The sequence below is a fragment of the Lissotriton helveticus genome, chromosome 5_1 (genome assembly GCF_964261635.1).
Source record: "Lissotriton helveticus chromosome 5_1, aLisHel1.1, whole genome shotgun sequence".
Taxonomy (NCBI): Eukaryota; Metazoa; Chordata; class Amphibia; order Caudata; family Salamandridae; genus Lissotriton; species Lissotriton helveticus.
Genome location: NC_136065.1, coordinates 2,106,805,447 through 2,106,828,155, shown reverse-complemented (window position 1 = coordinate 2,106,828,155; position 22,709 = coordinate 2,106,805,447). Strand labels below are relative to the sequence as shown.

General features: G+C 42.6%; 2 protein-coding genes and 1 long non-coding RNA gene across 6 annotated transcripts in view; 1 reads left to right on the top strand and 2 right to left on the bottom strand.

Annotated features, from left to right (window-relative positions):
* Window positions 1-18,847, bottom strand: part of LOC144756376 (histo-blood group ABO system transferase-like) — a 59,241-nt gene extending 40,394 nt beyond the window's left edge. Inside the window, exon 1 of the mRNA XM_078646150.1 lies at window positions 18,611-18,847. The gene's annotated coding sequence lies outside the window, so the exon portion shown is untranslated. The remainder of the gene's footprint in view (window positions 1-18,610) is intronic.
* The window catches only part of LOC144756377 (uncharacterized), a 218,868-nt gene that overhangs the window by 99,901 nt on the left and 96,258 nt on the right, over window positions 1-22,709 (top strand). The gene's annotated exons all lie outside the window — the stretch shown is intronic.
* Window positions 19,056-22,709, bottom strand: part of LOC144756375 (histo-blood group ABO system transferase-like) — a 649,857-nt gene continuing 646,203 nt past the window's right edge. For 3 of the 4 annotated variants that reach the window (XM_078646147.1, XM_078646148.1, XM_078646146.1), the window contains one exon: window positions 19,056-20,778. In XM_078646147.1, the coding sequence (XP_078502273.1) occupies window positions 20,091-20,778 (688 nt within the window). In that variant the 3' untranslated portion in view covers window positions 19,056-20,090. The remainder of the gene's footprint in view (window positions 20,779-22,709) is intronic. The other variant, XM_078646149.1, reaches the window with a different exon arrangement.

Genomic DNA, 22,709 nt, shown 5'->3' with positions numbered 1-22,709 from the left:
TCAAGCACTTTAGTTTCATTTAAAAGAGTGCAATACCCACATCTATTCATAGTTGATACTCTACTGCAAGCACGGGCATTTGCACCACTGTCAAAAATGTCATTTGATACAATAGCAGCAATTACCGACAACCGAGCAAACACTAAAGTCTACACACAAGATGAAGCAACTGAAATTTACAAACTCATTAAGGAAACCAAAACTTTTGATGCAAAAGGAGGATCAGTAGTGCAACAATTGAAACAACTCGAGTATTTGTCAAAACGAGAACTTAACCAACGTTTGCATGCGTCGACACTCATCCAGTACCACCGAGTCAAGCGAATCCCGAGAGGCCTCAGACTTGCTATACGGCCGATGTTATACAGACTGAACAATAACCCACAATTCATGGACAAATGGTTTGAAATACTTAATAAATGTTCTTTGGATTTGATCCTACTATTGGTAGAAGAACTTACCAAAACAATTAGAGAATTGGAAGAGGAGATATTTAATGTGAAGAAAGAACTATCCGCTAAAATGGAGGAAGAGCCATGGAACAAATTCCTAGAGGACATAGAGATAAAACTGGACAAATATGGAAAAGAACTGCAGGAGACAAAATTGCGCAAATTTAAACGCGATACAATTGATTATAAATTAAATGAAGCGTACACTTGGGCCGAGGTATATGCCAATAGACGCTACACCGGAAAGAAACAACAAGCATCATCATCACAAGAGAGTGTGGTTTCAGACAGTGAAGCGAGTACCTCCAGGCAACCTCTAAATCAACAACAGGTGCGCATAAAGGCATCGCAGAAAACAGCAACGGTTGATTTAACATCTACAGCATCAATTGATCCTTTTTTAGAGAAGGGTCCGCCCCAACACAAACCTCCAGATCAGGAGCCGTCGCAACCAGGCGACAAAAAACGAGAAGAGGAAAAGGCAAAGGAAAAGGAGAAAGAGCTGGCCAAGAAGACGGGTCTGCGCAGTCAGAACAGAACTTAGTCATTAACATCTCCAGTTATCCTCTATCTAAATTTGAAGAGAAGTTATTAAACAAAGGACCATCGTTTGTAAGCACGTATCACATCACACTAATGAGCTTGAAACTGAAGTGGCTTTCTTCAAATTCATGAGAATATTGAGATTAAAATATTTTTTCACCATTTTGAGTCCAGTTACAAAATCAGATAATACTACTGAGCAATTTAAACCTAAGAGCAACTTCATGGCTCCGGTGTCGCCTAAGAGTTTGGACACATTTGAAACCCTCGTCAAAGCAGACATGAATAAAATCCAGTACAGAAGCAATTTAAAGAATTTAACACGAGCGGAATACAGCGCTATTTGCGCCTTAGCAAAAAACAAAACAATCGTCATCCAAAAGGCAGATAAAGGCGGAGGACTGGTAGTAATGGACTCGACGTTCTACATCCAAAAAGGCAATGAACACATCCAGGATGATAAAACATACGCTAAACTTCAACAAGATCCCACATTGGAAATTACGCAGGCTTTGGATGAAATTCTAAACAAAGCAGAGGAGCTAAATTGGATAAACAACAACACCAGGAGATATTTGAGACAACTATTCCCGAGAAGACCCAGAATTTATTTTTTGCCTAAAGTGCACAAAGACCTGAGCGATCCCCCTTTTAGACCGATTGTATCAGGTTGCTCGTCTATTTTCGAAAACATAGGGATCTTCATAGACACGCACATGCAAGCCTTCATCCACGAGTGGCCGACATATTTGGAGGACACCTCTGATTTCTTAAGAAGCATTGCAGCAATAGAGATACAAGACAACATGAATTTGATATTATGTACAATAGATGTCGTATCATTATACACATCCATACCCCACCGACTAGGATTGGAAGCAATGGAGTGGGCTTTGCTCGCAACAGACAAACCAATGTAGACTAAATATCTAATAATGCAACTATTGGAATTCTGTTTGATCAACAGCTACTTTACATGGCAAAAAGAATTTTACATCCAGCTCAGCGGTACAGCCATGGGTTTTCCCGGGGCATGTATATATGCAAGTATATTCATGGCCAAGTTCGAATTTGACTATATCTTACAGGACAGCACTTGGAGAGAAGGTATTTTATACTACAAACGCTACATTGATGACATCATAATCATTTGGAAAAAATCTGCCGCAGAGCTTCAACAGAACATCAAAAGTTTGAATCTCGTTGACCCCAGGATTCAGTTTACAAGCCAGATGAGTAACACATCTTTACCATTCCTAGATGTTATGGTGGAAATATCAGGAAATAACATCTCAACAAAACTGTACAGAAAAAAGACAGACAAAAACACAGCATTGTTGCACGGAAGCTTTCACCCTCCAAATCTGATAAAGAATCTTCCTGTATCTCAATTTATGAGAATCAAGAGAATATCAACTGATGATGAACAATGTGCTAGGAGCATGGACCATCAAAAACAACGTTATCTAGAAAGGGGGTACCCCATCAAACTTTTGGAGGCGCAAATCGACAAAATTAAGACAACACCAAGATCGACACTGCTGCAGAAAAAGGACAAGGTTGTGAATAAACGAATGGTCTTCGTTTCGAAGTATTCCACAGCATCAAGGGAAATAAAAAGAATCATACAAAAACGATGGGAAATAATTCAAGCAGAGAAAGATTTTGGGACAATATTCACCCATAAGCCGCTGTTTGCCTACAAAAGATCGCGTAATTTAAAAGAACTTTTAAGCAAGCACACAGAAGATGTCACAGACAGTCTGTGCTCAAGAACTTACAAAGGAACCACGAGATGTTTCAATTGCAAGAACTGCAATAATGTCATAACAGGAAATACACTACTGCACCCACGCACAGGAGAAGGATAACAATTAAGGCATTCAGCTAATTGCAATTCAGAGCATGTAGTGTACTCAATAAAATGTCCTTGCGGACTACTGTATATTGGAAAGACTGATCGCAAATTAAAAACACGACTTTCAGAACATAAAAGCTGCATTCGAAACAAAAACATCACTTCTCCGCTTGCAAAGCATTGGATTGAGATGAGACATACAATCGCTCAACTGCGATTCCAAATAATAGAACTTGTACCTCAACGTCTAGGCATGGACAATGCAAAAATTTTACTTCAACGAGAAACTTTTTGGATCCGTAAATTACAGACAATGGTTCCGAATGGTCTTAATGATAAGATAGAAATGGCTTGCTTCCTTTGATAATACACTAGAACAGCCATAATAAAAACTGGCTGAACCTTAAGGGCTTCCAAAAACACGGTGGCACATGCACACTCAACACATAGTTGAATACAGCGCTACAGCGAATTTTGTCAGAGGAAAAAGGAGAATGTAAATAGGCAGAATGTTAAAGAAGCAATAACTGGCCATAATGTGTTATGAGTTCATATGTTCATATGTTTATTGATTTAGTATACGCTCTCATGAATAATGTTTAAATTTCATTTCATTTTGTGATTCATAAATGAAAGAGCTATTATTATATTATTATTATTATTATTATTATACAAAATTTATAGCGCGCTCAGTTACCCATGAGCATCCCGGCGCGAGACAGATAAGAAGAAAACTAGGCTGACCCACTATACTGGAAACAAGTGAGTCTTAAGAAGTTTCCTGAATAGTAGAATCCTGGGCTCTGAGCGGATCTTAAGGGGCAGGGAATTCCACAGCGTCGCCACCTGCACTGAGAAACGCCTGCCCCCCGAGCGAGCCTTCCTTACTCTGGTTGACTGCAGACGATGTCCTTGATCCGACCGCAGAGGACGAGTAGGCTTGTAGGGACGTACCAAAGTAGAGAGAATAGGGGGACCCCTACCATGCAGAATTCTATGGGCAGTGCATAACGCCTTAAACTTCACCCGCTCCCTAACAGGGAGCCAGTGCAGCGTTTTCAGAGCTGGGGCCGCTGAATGCCTTCTGGGAACATCCAACAGCAGTCTGGCGGCTGCGTTTTGTACTTGCTGAAGAATTTTAAAGGTAGCTTCAGGATCCCCCAGAAACAATGCGTTGCCATAGTCGAGCCTCGACAAGATTAGGCCACGGATCAGTAGCTTCCTTGCTGGATCCGGGAGCAATGGCAACACCTTGCGGGCTGACCGCAGCAGGTCAAAACACGTCCCCGCGGTCTTCCTGGCGTGGGTTCTAAAGGACAGATCTTCCTCCAACCAAACTCCCAAGGTCTTGATCTCCTTCTTGGGAGATGGTGGATCACCCAGGGACCGGGGCCAACAGCTAGCCATACTAGAGGGACTGGACTTACCCAGGAGCATCAGCTCTGTTTTTTCCCCATTGAGCTTCAAGGCAGAGTGAGACATCCAACGATGGATCTTTGCCAGGCAGTCATGAAGGACATCAGGTTGTTCCGCCAGCTGGGTGAGGCCTACCACCAGCTGAGTGTCATCAGCATAACTGATAATCTTCACTCCCGAAGAGGCAACCACTCCTTCAAGCGGAGTCATGTATATATTAAATAAAGTAGGGCTCAAGGATGAGCCCTGCGGGACTCCACATTGAAGGGGGAACGGGGTCGACTGCTCTGCCGCTTCCCAGATTTGGTAGACCCGATTGGCGAGGAAGGACTCCAGCCATTTAAGGGCCATCCCGGACACACCCACCTCTGACAGACGGTGGAGGAGTACCTGGTGACTTACGGTATCAAAGGCAGCACTCAAGTCCAGGAGGATCACTGCCACTGACCCTCCTGTATCAAGAATGCTCCTCGCTTCCTCCACTACTGCCAGCAGGGCCGTGTCCGTCCCCTGTCCGGGCCGGAAGCCAGTCTGGGAGTCTCCCAACAGGTGGTATGACTCTAGATGACCGGAGAGTTGACGGTTAACCAGCTTCTCTGCGATTTTGGAAAAACCAGGTAGCAGTGAAATTGGTCTGAAATTGGCCAGATTCGAGGGATCCAATCCCGGCTTTTTCAGAAGTGCCTTCACCACTGCCTTTTTCCATCTCTGGGGAACTATGCCCTGAGAGAGTGAGAGATTGATCAAGTCAGTGAGCGGAGTGGCCAAAGTGTCTGCAACTAATTTAAGGTATTTCATGGGAGCAGGATCACTTGGGGAGCCACTCTTCATCTCCTTCAGAGTTTTTATAACCTCCTCCTCAGAGAAAGGGCCGAAGGAGGAAAGCTCCACAGGGCCAACTACAGGGCTGACATCTAATTCCGGGCTCAAGGGGGTCGCAGGCAGTGAGGATAGGATCTTCTCTATTTTAGAGTGAAAGAAATAGGCCAGTTCTTCACATTTTACTTTAGGGTTGTCATATACAACCGGCGGGACCGGGGCTTTAAGTAATTCCTTGAAGATTTTAAAGGCTTCACCTGGTAAATTGTTAGCACTCTCGATCCTGTCACTAAAGAAGTTCCTTTTGGTATCCTTTAGCGCATTTTTATATTTCCTCATCTCTCTCTTATAAACTTCCAGACTTTCTTCCGACCTCTCTCTCCTCCATGCACGTTCCAATCTTTTACATGAGGTTCTGAGGACCCTAAGTTCGGACGTGTACCAGGGAGCGGAGCCAATTCTCCTTTCCCTGACAGGTCTTCTTTTTTTTGGAATCAGGGAATCCAAGGCAGCAGTCAGCCAGATTCCCATATGTTGGTCAGCAATAGTGGGATCGGCGGCCAAGGGGGGGCAGGTTCTGACTAACTCTATTCCATTTATAATTTATACACTTAACAATCATTGGGATTGGAATCTTTGATCATTTAAATTTTCATTCCACAGTGCATAACTAGCACCCATAATTCAATAGCTGGTCCCTTCAGTAATGGCGACCGTCTTTTGCATGACGTGATCAGTCCTGCGTCTATTTTTCATATATTTTCATAGAGTTACCATAGTAAGCGTTAATACTAATAAACAGAGATAGCGCGCGAGTTATATGGGCAACCTCATTTCGTGACATAGTTTATTCTAAGATTGATTAGGGTCATGTACTCATGAGATAACATTCGATCTTCTGTTCTAACAGTTAATATCAACCTCTTCTACAATGGCGGCTGTTTTGTCGCCACGATATGAGTAGTCCATCGTCCATTACTATTTTGATACCTCCGTGCCTAAATACATTTAGGAGTTGAGACAGCGTGAGAGGTACTTCGATAACCGCTTCAGGGAAACTTTTGTTCCTGTGAAATCGAATTGGGCACCCAGTTGCTGGAAGGATTTCTCCGATAACTGGTAAGGAAAACGCAATGGGTAAACGCGGGAGGTTTAATATACTTGACCCGCTCTAGTTGAATTTTTTCACTTACCCCGGTTCCCATTCAATTATTTTTCTAGTGTGGCAGATGTGATTAACACACGCGAGACCGCCGAAAACGAAAAGAAGGCTCGCAGGTAAACTTTTAATCAGCGAAAATGAGGTCCCACGTAAATTCCACTTTTCGGTCAGCAGGTAATAACTCCATCACTTGCTCTCTTTTTTAGATACGTCAAACGTTACTTCAACCAACGACCCTAGGTGAGCCACTACCTTTTTCCAAACGCTCACTGAGTGTGGAAACATATTTTGAACGTGACGAGCATGTTATTTGGTAGTAAACATTATGAGTAGATATGCTCAGAGCTTCATACTCACGTATCATCAATATTTTGCGTTTCAGATTACCATCAAATAAGCCAGAGGTAATATTTTCATTACTTACAACCACGGAGTATAATAGTTAATAAGCCAGTACTACAAACACATTCTTTTAAATCAAAAGTCTGGGGTATATATTTTCCTGATATTGACTTTTTCATTTAGATCACCCCCAGCATAATGATATAAGCGGTTCTGAAATTCACATGAATGACCTAAATTCAGTGGTAAGAAACTTTGAAATTCCAAGCAACTCAGTAATTAAATAACCGAGAAGGCATCATTAGTAATTAAGTTTCCTTTTTTCTCTCTAGACCCCGAACGAAGGGGCTTAGACCCCGAAATGCATTGGGTTTTTGAACAAAACATTGTCTAGTTAAGATTGTACAATTGATATAATGTTTTGACTCTATGATATTGAAAATGAATGTATGAATATTATGTATATTTTGTGAATACATTTGAATACAAGAATGATAAAGGTTTTGAATATGTCTAAGTGTAAAAAAATTTATTCAGTAGTGCGCGCTAGAGTCCTGGTAATCTAGCGATTCCAGGCCACTTATATTCATTTTCACAGTTAGCAGGCACTGATCTAGTGCAGCACACATACCGATCAAGCATTTAAGTTTCATTTAAAAGAGTGCAATACCCACATCTATTCATAGTTGCACCAAAGCCAGGCAGAAACCACCACTCTAGCCAGGGCAAGGGAGTTACACGCTGAAGATAACCCTTGCTCACCCCCTTGGTAGCTTGGCACGAGCAGTCAGGCTTATCTCAGAGGCAATGTGTAAAGCGTTTGCGCAACACACACACACAGCAGCAACACCCTAGGCACACTACAAAAGAAACTCCACACAAGCTTATATCAAAAATAGCCTTTGTATTATCATAAACACATTAGAATAGTAATCACACAATATACACTGTGCCAACTGGCACTAAGCAATATTTACAGGGCATTATATACACACCTGACAGGGCCAATTGGGCCACTGTCAGGACCATCACCAGTACACATAATAAATGTAGAACTAATAATAAATGTGGAACACAACCAGTGACTACTGGCAAAATACTGTACTCGGCATCATCTCCTACAACATAAATCATATTATGCAAGCAGCATCACATTAGGCGTGAAATACATTCTGCGCCAACCTCATAAGCATACACACATTATGCAATCACCTCATAAGTCTAAACGCATTAGACAATAACTTCACAAGCATAAATACATTATGCAATAACCTTACCAGCCTAAACGCATTAGATCATAACCTCACAAGCATAAACACATTATGCAGTAATCTCATATTAGGGAATAATCTCCTGAACATAAATCACATTAGGGCATAAACCTCAGTGTATAAATCACATTTCCTAGCACCACCTAAATCACAATAGGGCTTGGCGCCCAACAAACCTCAGACCGTCCCCCTGGCCAACTGGCCTTTGCAGAGGGCTCAAATGCCCTATGTACAAAATGTCAGGGCTGGCTGCCAAGGCAGCAGAATCCACGTGTGCAATTGCGCTGGCACCACTGTGCCTCCTGGGTCCCCACTGGGACTCCTCCAAATACTCTGGCCTAAATGTTGCAGCTGCCGCTAATTGCCATGCAGCTGTAAAGAAGTAGAGGGCCTGCCACCACTGTGCCTCTTCTGTCCCACTCAGAGACTTCTCATCACTAAAAATGCGGCCAACGTTGCAGCTACCCGCTACGGTGGCGCAGCTGTGATAATATCCATGAAACAGGGCCCGGCACCACTGTGCCCTCTGGACCCCCCTCTTAAAAACTGGCTCTTAAAAACAAATATGCCCAATGTTAGGGCAGCCCGCTCTCTTGCGGGACCGTCCAGACCATAGAACTGGCACTGTGCCTCGGGTCCCACTCTGGAGCTCCCAACGTTGGAGCGGCCCACATCGGCGGGACCGTTCAGGCACTGGGAATGTGCCTGGGAATGCACCACAAAGGCGCCCATGGAGCCCCCACTCACCGGGACTTTCTGGGCTCATGCTCCTCTCCTCTGGCGGCCTGTGGGGCACCCACAGCTCACCGGGGCCCACTGAAGACACCGACCTCCAGACTCTCTCTTCTGCAATGCGGCGGGGGCAGACACTGTGCCTCGTGCCCCCCTGCGCCGCAATCACCACACCGCTGATACCACGGGGTTCTCCCTTGCACACGGGAGCCCCTGCGTCACCGGACTTCCTCTTCTCCACGGCGGCAGAAGCAGAGCCCAACATCAGGCAGCTTTGCCTGACTTCCAAACGCGGGGTGTGCACCCGCTTTACATCAAGCACCAATGCAAAATTAAAGCATCACGGGGGAATCCCTACGATGGGGATTCCCTCTCAAAGGGATGCAGCTCCACGCCGCGAAGCCCATGCCTCCCCTCTCTTTGGGAAATTAAAATATAGCGCTCCTGGGGTGCTAGGAGCCACAGCTCCTCTGCAAAAGTCCTGAGAGATCAAGGGGGCAAGGCTGGGCCCAGGGAGGCAAGCCCTCCTGGCAACTCCTCCTGGGCCCCAGCGGCAACACGACCCAGCAGATTCTGGAACAAGCACAGCACACGGACATGGGGTAGCAGCCACTATACTTATACTACTTTCTCCTTTGTTCAGCAGGGTAGGGTTTGGGGGAACCAGATGCAACTGGTTCAGGGGGAATTTGGAGCACTTTGTTTTCCAAGCTCCTCTTCCCCTTTGTCCCCTTTGTCCGGTGGGGGCTAGGTGATCAGGAGCATTGTCCAGGGCAGGCACACTCCTATTCAGGGACAGGGGACCACTACTCCCACCATTCCAAATGTAGATATCCTATTCAGCCCAGTGCAGACTCACCCTGCCCCTCCTGGAGCCACGCACACCTCCCAGCCCCTGTCACTCACAAGCCAGACATGCAATTCACATCAGGCAGGCAGACACAAAACACACAGAAATGCCAACTTCTAAAAGTGGTAGTTCCCATGTAGTTATAATAAATCTGAGCACATCATAGTGCAGCATTTATTATTACAATTCCAAATATACTAAACTTGACCACGCTGCTTCTCTCATATCAGGAATTACCACTGACACACTGATCAGGGAATCCCCCAAGCATTCCTATGGGAGGGCAGGCCAACCTTACCAAATGTACACAGAGAGCGCACACACTTTACACTGGACAGCAGTGCTAAAGTGCCCAGAGGCCTAAAACTACCAACACAATGTCAGAAATAAGGCGGGGAGAAAGTCAAAAAATTTAGAGATGAACCTGCCAAAAGGGCCAAGTCCAACAGAGACAGGATATGCCCTTCTGCTAGGTTGGTCGGAACCACCTAGCATTTACTTTTAGACTTAAATTACAGATTGAAGAAGTAAGGATACCAGGTAAGCATGTATCCTATGACGTTGGAGTAAAATCACCCTCATAGATCTGGAAGCTGTCTTAGATGAAATGATGGTGACAAATAAAATTGCACATGCTCCCTGGCCAGAGGCTTTTAACACCTGCGTATCTGTTGCCAAAAGCTTCCGCACCATGGTTCTCAGATGACTTGAAGGAGCTTAGACGACAATGCTGTAGGCAAGAATGCAGGTGAAGGCATGCTCCCATTGCAAAAGAGAAAATTAAACACAATGAGCTAATGGCGATATAGAAACACACCATTTTTTATACTAAATCTTTATATTATACCAGCAATATGTGCTACTAGCAATACCAATAATGAACTTTTCAAAGTTGTGAAAGAGCTTTATACTACCCTAGTTCAGTATTTTTTTTAGAGAATTAGCAAAGCTTTTGTAATAAGGTTTCTGATTATTTTAAAGAGAAAATCTTGAGCATATTTTCCGATTTTAAGGTAAATGAGGAAAGGCTTTCTTTGGACAGAACATGGAGGCTTCCACGGTTAAGGAGACCATTGCTACTCTATCCACCTTGCCCCCCAAATCCTGTACGCAAATTAAAAGAATCCAGCTCCTCCTTGGACGTTCCTATCCAGGGCAAAACTAAAAAGAAATGTAATAACATTTCTTCTGCTTGCAAACATACTAGGCATATAGTACTCAAGTCGGCTTCAGATTTCCACTTTGTGCAAAATGACTGGTGTGGGATAGTACAATGCCGAAACGTAGCATGCAAGCGTGTGGCAGCTGGGGTAAGGATATAGTCAAGGAAATATTTAACCTCAGTATGTAATTTGATGTCGATCAATTCTCTGGTGAGGGATCCTTGAGTCCTGTTGTTAACTTCAAGGCCCCGTCTGTGAGCCCAGAAGGTGTCTTTGACAGTGTCCCTACAAAGATATAACATACACCCATTGTTGACCCAGTGTTCCCCAAGGCCCAATTGAGACAGGGTATCCTCTATGCCCTATACCCACTTGAATTTGCCACTATTTCCCTGAAGGCATTATAATACACTTCAAGGGCCGTGGTATGCTTTAACCTACACCAACACAGTAAGGGTCTTAATTTGGCCTTGCGGGTAATGGGTTTAACTCCCATGTCCCATCGTAGAGGTATACTTTTGAGGGGGCTCAACAGTGATCTTCAAAACCTGTTTTCAGCTGCACCCAACGGGGCTTATCCTGAAGACCCCCACAACTCAGTCTCATATTGCGCACTGCCCTCTGCCTTTGTACTGTAGACTTTTAGAGCTGGTGAAATGGGTCTTACTTTGGTAGACTGATATAATCTTAATATTACCGCTGTATGGTAAGTTAGGTTCAGACTACTTTTCTTGACTTGTGGGAGCCATACCGTGTTCCTGGTTAGCTTAATTGAAGTTAATTCCAAGATAGCCAAACACAGTTAACCTATTTAAGGTACTTTCCTCAAGCATGATAGAACCTCTGTAAGATCTATGGGGATTAATAGTCATGAATTTTGTTTTTGTGTGGTTTATCACCAATCCTCAGTCCGGACAAAAGGCTGCAAATCTATCCACCAGAGTCTGCAGGCCAGGTGCGGTTTTGGACACCAGCAAAGAGTCAACAGCAAAAAGAAGCAGAGGGATCTTTCAGCCCGCTACCCTTGGTGCGTTACTGTCACAGTCCTCAAGTTGGGCAACCACGTCATTGAGGTAAAAGTAGAATAAAGTAGGAGCAAGTTGGCATCCCTGGCGTATGCCTTTGTGTATCCCTATGCATTTTGTTAACTCGCCCATAGAACCCCAGTGTACTTGAGCCTATGTATCTTGTAAGCACATGCGGGTATCCAAAAAATCAGTAGGGACCTCTTTCTGCTTCATTACCTCCTGCAATTTATGACAAGGAACCAGGTCAAAAGCGGATTTTAGGTCCACAAATACGAAGTATAAATGTGACTTCTGGAGGACAACCGTCTTCCAGTAAATAGTCAAGAACTTAATGGCCTGACCTACTTAAGATGTACTTGCAGAAGACCTTCTGGGAAACGTCAATAAGACTTATCAGTCTGTAGTTTAACCCGTCCCATGCTGATGATGAGCTCAGCTCGTCATCAGCCACGGTGCTCGTGTGCTGATGACGAGCTGAGCTCTTCATGGCCGTTAGAACGCTCACACGCGGGGATAAATCCACCGCTGTGCTGAGCGTTCTAAGGAAACGGGTGTGGCCGTGACTAGCTCAGGTCGTCGTACGCACACGAGCACCGTGGCTCATGACGAGCTGAGCTCGTCGCCAGGACCGGGGCGCTGTGCCCGCCCCACCCCCCAGCACAGCCGGGGAATAACCCCCGCAGCCAAAGGGTTAAAAGAAAGTCCCTAGAGCCTTTTTTCTAGACTGGTACAATCTCTGCTACTTTATTGCGATGTGGAATGTCCCTCCCCAGTATTGCATTGGATAATTTGTTTCTATATAAGGCCAAATTCTCTATGGCTGATTGGAAAAAGTTCCCAGGAACCCCATCAGGTCTTGCAGCTTTGCCAAGGGTGATACCCTTGATTGCACTCACAGTTTCATTTAGCTCTATTGTTAATGATGAGGTGAGTGCTTGTGTCTCAAGGTTTAATGGGATCCGTTCCAGGGGTAGACCATACAAATTAGAGAAATGCTGTGCCAGGTCTCAAGGTAAATAGATTCGGCAAGGTGGCGTAAGCTGCTCTCCCCCCTGCCCCCCAATTAGCCAACAATCGGCAAAATTTCCTAGCATCCTTAGTTTTTATTACATCATAAAGGTCATCCCAAATCTGCGTCTTCCAATCATTGTGAGCTTTTACCTGAACCTGTTTATATTGCTTCCTTTTAGCTCTAATAATATCAATAATGCCTCTCTCCGGGGCTTGGTGTAGCTCATTCTTCACTCGTCTACAGTCTTTGTTATACCATGTAGGGCCAGGTTTTACCACCATTGGACCGCCACAGTGGTTCTGTATGAAACATTTACCAGTTATGTTAAACAGCTTCCCATGTATAGATGTAACCGCAGAGATTTTATCCTGCAAAATCATAGGACTGTCTCGATCCATTATGGCGTCTTGCAGGGCCCTGCCCACTTCAGCCCTAAGTTCTGGTTGACCCGCTTTTCTAGACCATTTTATCATAGATCTGTTATTAGTTGGATTTAGATCTGAGAGAGCGAGTGGCACATCCATTATTCAACGAACAGTGGATGGCATTGTGGTCACTGTCATCCCTGGGGACCTCCTTTATGTCTACTACAGAACTCCAGAGTGAGAGAGCAATCAATATGGTGCACAGACATAATATCGACTCCAAAATATCGTCTGGACAGAATATCGAGTTTTAAATATCGTTTGGAGAAAATATCGACTAGACAGAATATCGACAGCCAAAATATCGTTTTTAAGGTAAGTGAAGTAATATCGACTGTAAATAATATAGACAGTGAAAATATCCAAGTATATAATCTAGATAGTAAAAAATATAGTTTTTTAAATAATATTTAATTATTTATAGTGTGTTTATGTTATAATATGTGTGAAAAGTGTCAATTTATTTTATTATTTTTTTTAATTAATTTTTTTTTTAATTATTGTGTAATTTAATTCTGTAGCGGGTTGTGGGTTTATAGGGGAATAGGGTGGGAAGTAATTTAATTATAATTAATTAAATATGTAAATTTATTAATTGGTAGTAATAATTAATTAATTGGTAATTAAATAATATATGTTAATTATTTAAAATTTAATTGGTAATTAATTTTATTTAATTGATTAATTGCTAATTATGTCAATTAAAATAATTTATTTTCTCTAGCGGGTTGTGGGTTTATAGGGGAATAGGGTGGGAAGTAATTTAATTATAATTAATTAAATATGTAAATTTATTAATTGGTAGTAATAATTAATTGGTAATTAAATAATATATGTTAATTATTTAAAATTTAATTGGTAATTAATTTTATTTAATTGATTAATTGCTAATTATGTCAATTAAAATAATTTATTTTCTCTAGCGGGTTGTGGGTTTATAGGGGAATAGGGTGGGAAGTAATTTAATTATAATTAATTAAATATGTAAATTTATTAATTGGTAGTAATAATTAATTGGTAATTAAATAATATATGTTAATTATTTAAAATTTAATTGGTAATTAATTTTATTTAATTGATTAATTGCTAATTATGTCAATTAAAATAATGTATTTTCTCTAGCGGGTTGTGGGTTTATAGGGGAATAGGGTGGGAAGTAATTTAATTATAATTAATTAAATATGTTAATTTAATAATTGGTAGTAATATTTAATTAATTGTTAATTAAAAAATGTTTGTTAATTAATTAAAATGTAATTGGTAATTAATTTTATTTAATTGATTAATTGCTAATTATGTTAAATGAAAGGGGTATTTTTAGGGTTCAGGGTCAGTTTTTAGTTTTTGGGTAAAGGGGTATTTTTAGGGTTCAGGGTCAGTTTTCAGTTTTTGGGTAAAGGGGTATTTTTAGGGTTCAGGGTCAGTTTTCAGTTTTTGGGTAAAGGGGTATTTTTAGGGTTCAGGGTCAGTTTTCAGTTTTTGGGTCAAGGGGTATTTTTAGGGTTCAGGGTCAGTTTTCAGTTTTTGGGTAAAGGGGTATTTTTAGGGTTCAGGGTCAGTTTTCAGTTTTTGGGTAAAGGGTTATTTTTAGGGTTCAGGGTCAGTTTTTAGTTTTTGGGTAAAGGGGTATTTTTAGGGTTCAGGGTCAGTTTTGGGTTTTTGGGGTACATATACAATATTGCCTATTATTTAATTAAATGTTGTTACTATATATATATGTTTTAAGAAATATGATTAAAAATATATTTTTTTTTACTTTCATTAAATATTTAATTATTAAAAGTTATTTTAAGTATTGTTAATTATATTTTAGTAATTAATTTTTTATATTAATGTAATTAAACATTGTTTTTAGTAAAGTCGATATTTTTTACAACGATATTTTTGTAAACGAGATTTTGTAGTCGATATTTTTGTACTTACCTGTTTGTACATACAAACTCGATATTTTTGTAGTAGATATTTTCACCTCGATATTTTGGGTACTCGATATTGTGGTAGTCGATATTCTTTCAGTGATCCATTCAATATATAGTCAATCCTACTAGATTGACCGGGGCGATTGATTAAAAGTGTGGAGCGCTTGACAATCCAGATTGGCTGGGGCGATTAAAAGTGTAGAGCGCTTGCAAATCTAAATGAGCCGGGGCGATTAAAGGTGTAGAACGCTTGACAATCCAGATTGGCTGGGGCAATTATAAGTGTAGAGCGCTTGCAAATCTAGATGGGCCGGGGCGATTAAAAGTGTAGAGCGCTTGCAAGTCTAGATGAGACGGGCGATTAAAAGTGTAAAGCGCTTGACAATCCAGATTGGCTGGGGTGATTATAAGTGTAGAGCGCTTGCAAATCTAGATGGGCTGGGCGATTAAAAGTGTAGAGTACTTGCAAATCCAGAGTGCTTGCAAATCGGATTTTCGTTCAGTCGTACTACCCCCTCAGACCATGAGATAGAGTAAATGACAGTAGTAGATATTCTGCATCTGACCATCGCTTCACAGACACGATATCTAATGCAGGGATGCCCCATTCTTCATCCTCAACCTCTCTGCGGGGGTAACAATTGTTATCAAAAGATTCAAAGGTGGTATTGAAATCACCTGCAATAATTTAGGATTTGTGTGTGTCAAATAGTTCCCTGTGTGCCGTGAGTTGTTTCAATGTGGGCGTTTCACCTCTCCCTCTAACCCCTCTACTATACACATTGTACAGATAAAGCTTATGACTACCCTCCCTTTTAATATTTATACCTTAAATATACTCAATTTAAAATGTAATGGGGTTTGTACCCAGATTAGGAGACCACCAGAGGGTCGACCCCTCCCATTGCGATAAGCATGAACAAAGAAATGTACATAGCCAGACCTATGTACAGGGTCAAGGCTACATATTTCTTGGAGTAGACTTATATCAACTTGATCCATGAACATATCCCATGCGGGGTCGCCAAGCTTGGATGTCACACCTGTCACATTCCAAGACAAAATATCGATAGTATTTTAATTCTTAGTTTGCTCATTCTGTGTGGGAATCAGGCTCTCCACTGGATTAAATACACAAAACTGGGGCCAACACCTTTGGATGGGCTTCATACTGCATTACCTCATTAGGGACTAAGGGCTCTCCACCCCAACAGGTATAAGGTGGCATCTGGTTCCAAGTCAAACCACCATAGAGGTGTCCAGATCCTTGTTTGAGTTGACAGGGAAGAATCGGTGTAATGGAAGAGAGGGATGAGGGGGGTTGTGTGGGCTGAATTTGAACCGAATTAAAGTACCAGTTGTAGGATCTTTACATAGTTCGAGTCCCAATAGCCCTTCTGCCATGTGGGTATACTTTAAACTTATTGCGATATAATTGATTGTCCGCTAATGAACTGAAGGGTCATGGAGTCTTCTTGCGTGCAGAATGTCTGAGCTCATGAAAGAATAACAAATGCGCACTGACCTAATCTGGTAGATAAACGTATTTATTAGTGAATTCTCGTCCTCTCTTGTGCCAGCAAGGAATTTAGGGACCTTTATCATATAGACACAAACTGGCTTCCAACCCGATCCTCCCCCTTCCTCCCTGGTGCACCCCTTTTGGTCAATCCCTGGAAAGAAGAGCCCATTATAATCTGCTCTCCAGTGGCCATAGCTGGGCGCCTAAGGTGACCGCTGGAGCCCGTGGCCTATTCGTAGCAGGTAAAGGAGTCTTTTGCTGCAACTTAGAGGTATGTGGTTCCGGGGTAGAGTGGTATACACACCGCAATCCATGGGAGGATTGATAAATAATTATTATTTCACATATTTCTATCATCTGTTATGCTTGTGTATGTAGTGGCTTGTGAATTCTTCTTGATAAATATCGGGGATATTTTAATGTCCCAATTTCAGCTGATGAAACTGCTAGCTGTGATCTTAAATCTGTTACCTCAGACTGCAAACTCCTGACCATCATAACAATGCCAGCGATATCAACATTATAACTTAGCCTCGGCTGATGCATGCTCGGGACATTTCAAATCCCCACATGGAGTACCGCAGGGTTCCATCCTCAGCCCCCTCTTCTTCAATCTCTATCTTAGACCTTTGGCAGACCTTGTTGAAGAGGCAGGACTAACCTTTATGTCATATGCTGACGATTCTCAGATTGTCTTCTCACCATCTAAACCCCAGGCTTCATCTTCGTCTCCCTTAAGAGATGGCCTTCTGAAAGTCTTCAATTGGATGACAACTAACCAATTGAAACTAAATGGAGATAAAACGGAGATTCTCCTTCTGGGCAAACAGCCAGAGCTGTGGGGTACTCCACACTGGCCTGACCAGATGGGCAATCTTCCAACTCCAGTGACTCATGCTAGGAACTTGGGAGTAATACTGGACAATTCCTTGTCCATGAAGCACCAGGCCAACAAAGTAGTGGGTCTCTGCTTTACGATCATGAGGTGGCTCAGGAAGATCCTTTGGATGCTGCCTGTCCCCATGCAAAAAACAGTGGTCAACGCCTTAGTTACATCCCGGCTTGACTACGGGAACATCTTATATTTGGGTGCAAACAAGGCAGTCACAAAGAGGTTGCAGCTTGTTCAAAATGCGGCAGCCCGACTTCTCTGTGTTATACCCAAGAACAACAGCGTGTCTCCTTACCTACGTGAGCTGCACTGGCTAAGGGTTGAAAATCGTATCAGGTTCAAGGCGTTGAACTATATGTTCAAAATCAAAACTGGTACCGCACCCAAATACCTCCAAACACTGGCCTCTCCCTATATTCCAGAGAGAAATCTACGTTCAAAATCAGCTGAAAAATTTGGCGTACCTAGATTCAAACTGGCCAGGATGGGAGGAAGATCATTTGCTTACCTAGGCCCATCCATCTGGAACACCCTCCCTATCCATATTCGAAAGGAGCAAAGTCTCACCAGGTTCCGGAAAGAGATAAAGACCTGGTTGTTTGACCAGTGTCTTTAAAATATCCACTGCTGTTTTATCATCATTGTGTCTGTGTGCTTAGGTGCCGGGAAACCCTTTTTGGGTAGCTGTTTGCGCCATATAAGTTCAAAAAATAAATAAATAAATAAATAAACTTGGCCCCAGTCCAGGAGCTAAAGTATGCTGGACTGACAAATTGATACCATCGAGTCCCTCACAGTTCCCTCTTCCGGGCCAGCGCAAGGTTGTAGGCCCGCGAAGACAGAATGCCTATTTGAGCATGGGGTTGCAGATTCCATTATCACAAGTTCATCTCATCAGAAGTAACCTCCAGAGACAATCAAGAAGCGAAGCATCCGAACCAGCTGAGCTCACATTGGGTCTCAAGGAGTTATTATTTGTCTTTCTAGTAAATATGGGAGCAGCTTTACCTTGGTTCTGGCCTTTTGCTTTATCACCCCCCCAAAAGCCTTTCAACCTTTCCAATTAGGGTATCAATAACCTCAAGTGTTTTATTGGCTTGAGGCTTGTCAGGTGAGACAGTAAGTGTGAGCTTTCTGTTTGCTCATTTCAAAAGGTCCTGTGCAAACTAAATTTAGAGCATAAATAAACAAGCTTAAGACTCACCCTTGACACAGTGCGAATGATGTCCTTGGGGGTGATGTTAAGGGGGTGGCCCAGCCTCCTCTGGGCTCTGATGGGCATAGGCAGGCAGACCCGCCCTTGGTCCGGGCGCATCACACTTAGCAGGAGTGAGAGCAGCGCTTTATAGCGCACAGCAGTTGTCGGGCGATCCTCCCCATGGCTCGCAAGGCAATCAACTCCTGGTGCGTGGATTTCTGGGACCTGGAGTACCCAAGAGGCAGCAGACAAGGTCATTGTCATCATCACCCATGTGTTTTCAACCCCCCCCCTCGCTCTCCCACCACCCCCCAGCTGGACCTATGTCTAGAATCCGAACACCAGATTCACCTCTGCTAGGAATGAACAGTCCTTCCTCAGGAGTTCCTGGTTCCCTCCTCCTCTGTGCAAGGAATCAATCCAGGTGAGGTACGTGTCCAGGGGACAAAGACTGGCTTATATTATTTATTTGGTAAACGTACGGACAGACATTTTTCAAACACAAAAACAACCAATGAATAAGGAAGAACGTGCAAGTGTCGCCATTAGCTGCTTCAGAGAGACCTGCCACCTCCTGGCCCTGGACGACCGCTAGGACCCAAAAGCGGATACTATTTTGTGTGGTTTCCACTTCAGAATGTATGGATCTCCCACATTTATGGTCCTCAGTATGGCGATGGAGGTCAGAGTAAGCTGATAAAAACAAAGTTTTTGAAGCCCAAGCCAGAAACGTAGGAGGGCCACAGTAGATTTCCAGCAGTATCGCCAATAGCTGGTGGGCTTCATTAGGGGTCTGAGTTGAGTTGTGAAAACAGTAGATTTGCATCCATACCCGGATACATGTCTATGGCGCAAATAACCGTGCGATCTCCAAGCACAAGATCCTCAACAGATCCCAAGCAGGGCTCCATCACCATTGCACCAGTGCATGGTCGACATGTTAATACGATCAAGCATTGCCCTGCTGACTAACGATTTGTATTCTTGCTGCGATATTAAGACAAAGACTTACATCTGTTTAAGTAGAGACTGAATGTAAGAGTGAACTTTGATTTAATCCTTTTTACTGGAGTCCCTCGCCCAGTCCAAAGAAGTTTTACCCCCAACAGTGAGGGCATTACTGGGAGCAGGTTCATTATCATATTAATTGTGAAGAAGCAATCTTCTCTCCATCCCTCAGTCCAGTGAGAAGGTCCTCTAAGATACAAGTCAACTCTTTCGGACATTAATCTCACCATAAACCAAATAAAAATACAGTACTCAATCATTTTCCCTGAGAACGGCTCCCTAATCCTTCATTTATAACCAAAAGCGATCACCCTTCCAAAAATGTGAGTTTAACTAGATGTAATAAAGCACACCGAGTGCTACTTGACACATGAAGTCCAGGAATGGTCTCGGGTTAAAGCATTTTTTGCCTTTGATGATGATGCCTGTCCCTAGGTCACTTATTTATGTAGAATTTGAGCCCTTTTCTATGGATTTCTTACTTGTTTCTGATAGCTGCATGGTTCTTCTTAACAGCCATAAAACGCTTCTTCTTGAGGACAGCCGGTGACCCAATACCATTGTCCCACAGGTACTCTGGGGATAAGATCTTGGTGGGTTTATGGTACAAAAAGTATTTGTTTAAGTAGCTCTCGTCATGCCAGATGGCCTCAATGCCTCTCTCTTTGTCCCGCATCATGGCTTTGTGGCACTGGCGAGTGAGTTGATTGACTTCTCTTACTGAGCCTCCAAAAAAGCCCCCAGCATAATAAAAGTCCCCTTCGTCTCCAGGGATGCAGGCCTCAGACTGCGGCCTACGCTCGTAAGTGAAATCAGGGCGCTGGCCCCTATAGAAACCTGGGTGGAGCGTCCCAAACCTTTCGCTTAGTATTTCCACTCCAACCAAGTCGGTGAACTCCATGTCCACGTCCACCGACACGATGTAGTCCACCTCGTTGATGAAGGTCTCCCTGGAGGCATTGTGGATCATCTCCATGCGCCTCATGGACACCTCCTGCCACCTCTTGTACCCCGAGACCTTGATGATAACCAGCCTCCGTCCGGATGCAAGTGTGAACTCGGGTACCTGATCAGGCTGGTCTGTTAACACATAATAGTTCACTTTGTGCCCCACCATGAAGAACTTCTCTGCTGTCTCGATAAAGTGCTGGAGAAAGACAGTGTACCTGAACAAAGAACAAAAAGATGTAGATAAGCACAGAAGAAAATCAGCAGGTCGTGGGTCCACAATGGCACCCACGATACGTGAGGTGCAATCACCTCAACAATTTCAAGATTCATTGACTTACCTTATTGTATTGTTAAAGGTCAAAAACTGCTGTATTCAGATGTTTGCACAGTTCCTAACACATAATACAATTATATTCCAACTGTGCAAAATGTAATATAGTTTTCCGACTCATATATTTGTTCACAGAAAAAGCACGGTATGCAACGTTTACAACTAAATTTTTACAACGCACTACCATTACAACGCAGGCATTACCACGCATACCATTACAACACATTGCGTTGGGGGCGCTCTAGGGTAGGGAATAAGTTTAATTTTCTATCCAACACCTTCCCTAGTGTCCACGGGGACTGGAGTTGGAATAGAAAATTATACTTACCACTATCCAGTACCTCTAAGCGCTATGCGTTGTAATGGTATGCGTGGTAAAAACCGCGTTGTAAAGGTATGCGTGGTAAAAAAGCACAGTCACCTATGACAACACTGAGGGCATTTCTGTTGCAGATACTTGACGTGGCTCCGGGGCCTCATTAAGTCCACATCAGACCAACACATATCAGTCAAACATTTTTTGAAGCCACGGTTAGAGAGTTATCTTCTCACACCAACCACTAGTAGTGGCATATGTGAAAGCTATTTATTTGACCTGCACAAAAGATGGTCTACATTGATGGCGAATATTGTTTTGACTTTGGCCCATACCGACCCTTCTAACAGCATGATTAGACTAGACAGTAGCCTTTGAGAAGATCTTACACTTTTTCGAATATTCTGAACACAGACGGCCTGATTCACACAGCTAAACTTACACTGTTGTGTAACTTTACGATTGTTTGCTATTCACAAAGGTATTTCACTAGTGGTATCTTTATGACTGAGGAGTCTCCGCACAGAAAAAGATAGGAAAGTTCTATCTTTTTATGTGCGTAGACTTTGCAGTCGTAAAGATATTACTAGTAAAATGTATTTTCTTATTAAATTACAAACTATTGTAAACTTACACTGAAGTGTCAGTTTACCTTTGTGAATCAGACCCCTAGGTGACATACTCTAGGTACAACATTAAGCTACAATTGGTACCCTATCCACCTTTACATCACCCTAGTTGTAGACCTTCCTAGATCCTATTTGATATTTATTTATTTTATTTATTTTATTTAAAATGTTATATAGCGCGCAGTTACCCTTGGGCATCCCAGCGCTTTTCCAGACACCATCAGATAATAAAAATGGCAAGATTAGTGCAGTCAAGCAGGAAACAAGTGAGTTTTAAGACATTTGCGGAATCGCAAAGTGCAAGTCTCGGCACGCAATTCAAAAGGAAGCGAGTTCCACAGCTTACTTAGATACTGTACTGAATATGGTTTTTTTGTGACCATTGTTTAGTTTCCATGAAATAATGTCCATGGCTAACAGGGGATATCAACCCAGTTTGGTTTCTGACTAGCCCATATACAATACATGAACTGCATTATGAATTGGAAGCACTTAAACTCTGTCTATACTTGCTTTGTAATATACTTGGATGTCAAACATATTTATTTGTTTTTTATTTTTGAGGATTTATATAATGCAAATGTGACCCAAACGGTATAAGAATGCTTTACATGAAAATAGTTACTAGTACATGTAAACAGCTCACATCAGCACTGTGTTTAAGTTATATTACAACAGCAAAGCAAGTGCAATATTTCCCTCTCAGGTACCGCTAAGAGTCCTGCTTTTGAATATAAAAGTGACTACTGCGCGTTCATGCACAGTCCCAACTGAAGACTGAGGTCGTCTAATATAGTAAGCCGGCACTGTAGCGCCTCCACAGCGTTTCACTAGTACAGAAGCAGATCATCTGCGTTTAGGGATACAAGG